This window comes from Pseudopodoces humilis, chromosome 5 (assembly GCF_049639895.1).
Source record: "Pseudopodoces humilis isolate 2021_Gansu_Grassland_sample_001 chromosome 5, ASM4963989v1, whole genome shotgun sequence".
Taxonomy (NCBI): domain Eukaryota; kingdom Metazoa; phylum Chordata; class Aves; order Passeriformes; family Paridae; genus Pseudopodoces; species Pseudopodoces humilis.
The window spans coordinates 31,369,987-31,375,514 of NC_142204.1; the positions used below are offsets into that span (position 1 = coordinate 31,369,987).

The following is a 5,528-nucleotide window of genomic DNA, read 5'->3' on the forward strand; positions in this document are numbered from 1 at the left end:
CTCACCTGCCCCCGCCGCCCCCGCCCGCCGCGCCGCGGCTGCCGCTTGTTTGCACTCGGCTTATCCGGAGCGGAAATTCCTTTCCGTTTTTGTGAATGACAAACTCATTAACGATTCATCAACACAACCTGTTCCAGCCGGCCCGTCGCCGCGGCAACAGCCCCTTCCGCGCTCCCCCATTGGCTGCGCCGGAGAATGTACCCATTGAGCGGCCCGCGGTTGTACCCATTGAGAGCCGCCGGCTGCGCGGGGCCGCGGGGCAGCGCGGCCAAGGAGGGGAACGCGAGGCAAGCGAGGGGCGCCGCCGCCGCCGCAGCTCTTCCATGCTGAGCCGGGGAGCCCCGCTCGGCGGCACGTTAATTGGATTTCATTCACTCGTGGCGGAGGAAAAGCCCAAGGGCTCGGGCTGCAGCGGCGATTAGGCAGGTTCATTCAGGGATTCATTGACAGAAAAAAAAGGAGACGGGGCAGGCTGGCTGCGCGCACGCAGGCACACACACGCGCTCACACTCACACACACGCCGGGAGCAGGGCTGCTTCTCCCTCCCCGTGACTCCGCCGCCGCCCGGCGCGGGGGAAGCGGCGCGGGGGGGGCTGCGTGATTCATTTTCCTGGGGCGGAGGGAGATAAGTTGTGCGGAGTTAGAGGGGTGCAGCCCGCCCGCCGAGCCAGCCGCATGCCTCTGTGAGAGAGAGGGGCGCTTCCAGAGCACTCTGCGCTCCCCCCGTCCTTCCCCATGCTAGATACGTTCAGACCCGTCCCTTTCGCGTCGGAAATGGCGATTAGTAAATCCGTGGCGTGGCTGAACGAGCAGCTGGAGATGGGCAACGACCGGCTACTGCTGATGGACTGTCGGCCTCAGGAGTTGTACGAGTCGTCCCACATCGAGTCGGCCATCAATGTGGCCATCCCCGGCATCATGCTGCGGCGGCTGCAGAAGGGCAACCTGCCCCTGCGGTCCCTCGTCGCCAGCAGCGAGGAGGACCGGGAGCGCTTCGCCCGCCGGTGCGGCACCGACACCGTAGTGCTGTACGACGAGCATAGCCGCGACTGGAACGAGAACACGGGCGGCGAGTCTGTGCTGGGGCTGCTCCTCAAGCGCCTCAAAGATGAAGGCTGCAAGGCATTTTATCTGGAAGGTGAGAAAGGCCGCCCAGGGTTGGGGGAAGAGATCTCTGCCTGGGGCCCGGGTCTGCGGGGAACGGGGAGCCGAGCCTCGTGGATCTCTGCCCGGGTTCGAAGGAGGGGGGGATGCGGTCTGCAGCGTTCCCCGGGCAGTGGATTGATGCGCCAGGAGAGCACCGACCCGGGTAGGGGGCTTTTCCCCCTACTCCACACCTTTTCCCTCCCCTTTCTCCCTATCCTCGCATTGTTTAAAGAAACCTTTATGTCCGAAATCACTATAGCAGCGTGGGGAGGACGGGGCTAACGGGGATTCCGGCATGAACCTGGCAGAAGGAATTGCCGGCGAGACACCTCTCCAGCGGTCCCAGCAGGGCAAAGCGGTACAGAGCTTTAATCTTGAATGTGCTGAGCCCTCCACCGCAGCGGACGATTTTCTTAACCCTTCCTTTAAGTTAGCCTGTCTGCGTTGAGAGTGACATTTTTCTTCTTTTTCCCGGAGCTCGAGAGGGTGCAAAACAGACGCTCCTTTGCAGACAGGGCTGTACCAGGGAAGTAAGTCGACATGCCATCTTATATCAGGTTGCATTTTCTCCTCTTTGCTTTTCTCTCCAGGTGGTTTTAGCAAGTTCCAGGCCGAGTTCGCCTTGCACTGTGAAACTAACCTAGACAGTTCGTGTAGCAGCAGCTCTCCTCCTTTGCCGGTCCTGGGCTTGGGGGGCCTCCGAATCAGCTCCGATTCATCATCCGACATTGAATCTGACATTGACAGAGACCCCAATAGTGCCACCGACTCCGATGGCAGCCCTCTCTCCAACAACCAGCCTTCCTTTCCGGTGGAGATTCTACCCTACCTCTACTTAGGCTGTGCCAAGGACTCCACTAATTTGGACGTTTTAGAAGAGTTCGGCATTAAATACATCTTGAATGTTACCCCTAACCTGCCTAATCTCTTTGAAAACGCCGGCGAATTCAAGTACAAACAGATCCCGATCTCTGACCACTGGAGCCAAAATCTGTCTCAGTTCTTTCCTGAGGCCATCTCCTTTATAGGTAAGACCCGGTTACTTGTTAACAGCTACATCTCAAGAGGCAGAATTCGATATCTTTTGCAGAATTCGTGAATTTCGGGCGAGAAGCGGAAGCAGTATTTATGGCCGTCTCTGGGTCATGCCCTCTTTTCTGATTTTAAAGCCGGCTTAAGTTGAGGGGTTGCTGGGGACTGTTTGGGGGGGTTATTGAGAAGTCCCATTGAATTGTAAGCGACCTTTGCAGGGCTGCACAGACATACCTGGTTTGTCTGGCTGTGGAATTTCTCCTTGAGTCATTTCTGTTGGAGCTGGGGACTGAGCTCTGCTCATGTTGTGGGATCTTAAATCACTTCCTAGCGGGTGGGGGGCAAATAAGCCTGGGGTCGATAGTTTATTTGACCTTTTTTTTGTTGATGTTCGTTTTGGGATTGTTTGTTTTTGGGTTTTTTGTTGTTTTGTTTTTTTTATTTTTTCTTTTTTCCTTGAGGTTACTGAGGAGTAGTATAATAAAAAGAAACTATCTGGGAGTCTAACTTCAGCTTTTAAATGCAAGTTATGAATAAGCGGTGTCCCAGGCAAATATATAGCCAAAGTTTAAATTAAATCTCGTGGTAATAATGATATACATTTCGGGCTCAGTGCCTCGGTCAGCCGGCCCTCAGACATTATCCGTCAGCTCTGGAAATCTGTACCCTTGGGCCCAAGGAGTTCTGGTTAAAATCTGCAGTCTCCTTCGTTTTGGGGAGGACTCAAATTTGTCCCATCGGGGTGCGGTGGGGCGGGCATTGCATGATCTGTTGGGAAGCTGTGCTGTAATCCGGTTGAATGATACCAGTAATAGTGGAGAATGTAGGTAATCTGAGCCTAGCAGGAAGAAATGTGGGCTAGAAGCCACAAAGAAACTAATCTCCAGGCATTGTAATGCATTTCCTATTACAAAGGAACCCATTTTCAACCAATGTTGACATCCTGTTCCTCCTAATGGGCTGTCCCCTGTGACTTCCCTCATTCTTTTAAAATGCCTGAATACCTCCATTGTTAGCTGCACAACAGTTGGAGAATAATTTAATAGACCTTTGCAGTCTGCTGGTCTGTATAAAACCTTTCAGTGACATATTGCAGGATTTCCATGCTGGGGCAAGGGGACTGTAAGAATTTAAAGGCAAATCTCCAGGCAAAAGCCTGTCTTTTAGAACTGACTTTTAAAACAGTGTCATGCAGCGTGTCCTGCGTCTTTTGTCTCATTCTTAGTTTTCTCAGCTCTTGGACTTGGGTAGTAGGGGGAGTGGATTCTTCTCTTGTCCTGGTTTTAAGCCGCTAAAGTTAACTCTTGAGTTGCACTGCTGGCCACTGGGATCAGAATTGTACTTTCTTCCTGCTTGATACTAATCTCATTTGTGTGAGAGATCAGTTACTAACCCTCTGTCTTATGTGTCCTTCTCTGCTTCTTCGTACAGATGAAGCACGGGGGAAGAACTGCGGCGTCCTGGTGCATTGCTTAGCAGGGATCAGTCGCTCGGTCACAGTGACGGTGGCCTACCTCATGCAGAAGCTGAACTTGTCCATGAATGATGCCTATGATATTGTCAAGATGAAGAAGTCTAACATTTCACCCAACTTCAACTTCATGGGTCAGCTGCTGGACTTTGAGCGGACTCTGGGACTGAGCAGCCCCTGTGACAATCGAGTGCCGAACCAGCAGCTGTACTTCACCACTCCTTCCAACCAGAACGTCTTCCAGGTGGATTCCTTGCAGTCCACGTGAGCTCCCACCACCCCCTTCTCCTGTCCATTTCATGGGATCACTCCTCAATGGTTTCTCTTTGGCAGTGATAAAAGAAATGCAGCTTTCTCTTCTTCTGGCCTCTGCTACTAAAAAGCAGCTGCCAGTGCAGGCAACGAAAGGTTACACAGTATGGAATCGGCTATTGCAAAGGGAGGGGACGTGGCGAGCTCTCTGGGCAGGACCGTGGTGACCAGGCAGCAGGTGGGCAGTACGTTCATCCCTGCTTGGCCAGTAGCTGGGGTCCGAGGACTCCCTGTGTGGTAGGGTGAGGCTGGACACGTGTTCTCTAGAGGCTGGGACTGTCCTTCTGCCCTCTGCTCTCAGATCTGTGACACACATCTTTGTCTTCAGTGAAGACTGGTTATTTTTGTTTGTTTGTTTTAATTTAGAGGAGCCAAAGAAAGAGATTTCAGCTTAGTGTATTTGGAGTACTTGTTTGCTAGGAGCTTGATAGTGTTCTACTTGATCAATGTAAATATTTAACCTTAAATTTATTTGCATTTTTTTTTTTTTCTTAATTCACATGTACTCAAGAAATCAATCCAAGGGACACCTGTGTTTTTGTTCTTTTCATAAATTCTGCTTTGTTTGTTTGTTTTAATTGCAAAGAATATATTTGCAGCATGCTGAATTTTATTGAAGCAAGCTTTCCATGAGGGAGAAATGGCAATGGTGAGAAGTTTGCAGATCATGTTTTGTGAGCAAGTAGAGTCTCTTCTTTCATATATCTTTCTTTTCCTTGTGGTGATTTTTTTTCCTCATGCTTTTGATGTACTTTCCATATGATATATATATATATACATATATATATATTTTTAAATTAAATTAATTTTTTGCCTTACCTTTTGTAAATAGATCATCTGGGAGGAGGTTTGTCTTTGAATGCGAAAGATTTTTTGATCACTTTTTAAAACTTTCAGATGTGCTAAACAGTGCATTACCTCTGTACAAATTCTTCAGGGAGCTTCACCTCAAATGCAATATTTTGCGTTTTTGTTTTTTTTTTTTTTGTATAAAACTGGAAGTATGTGCGAGCATTTGTACCTGTGTGTACGCACAGTGAATCTGCACATGGTTGCCAATAAGGGAGAGTTTAATCCACAGTGTAAAAGTTTTAAGATGGAATTTATTATAAGAATGTAAAACCTTAAATTATTAATAAATAAATAACTATTTTTGGCTATGGAGAAGCTGGCTGGTTTATTCCCCCTTTCCCCTCTGTGTGTTTGTGGTTAATTGCACATACCCATATGGTTACATTTAAAGGCAATAATTACTCTTAATAGCTTTTGTACATCCCCTAAGACAATAAAACCTTAATTTCCCCTTTGGTCCACTGGTGCCTGAATGAATAAACAGTGAATGTGTTAGATTCTCATCTTGCTTTGGTGAAGAAAATGCTTTTGAAGGCCTTTAGGTTAATTACAAAGTATTCCAGCATCTCTTTGCTGTACTAGGGATCACCTGATTCTGGGCCATAGTGTTTTTTTCTCATTATTATTTTTTCTTTTATTATTAAGAGTAAGGAGCTTCTGTTTTCTGGCTTTGTTTATGAATTTTGGTCACTCTATTACAGATGCCAAGAGATG

At 48.7% G+C, this 5,528-nt stretch overlaps 1 protein-coding gene across 1 annotated transcript; it reads left to right on the top strand.

The window, feature by feature from the left end:
* Positions 1-240: 240 nt before the first annotated feature.
* DUSP6 (dual specificity phosphatase 6) lies at positions 241-5,118 on the top strand. The gene is made up of 3 exons (XM_005519411.3): positions 241-1,139; positions 1,738-2,175; positions 3,611-5,118. Exons 1-3 carry the CDS (start codon positions 737-739, stop codon positions 3,916-3,918), a joined length of 1,149 nt encoding a protein of 382 aa, XP_005519468.1. The 5' UTR covers positions 241-736; the 3' UTR covers positions 3,919-5,118.
* Positions 5,119-5,528: the final 410 nt, after the last annotated feature.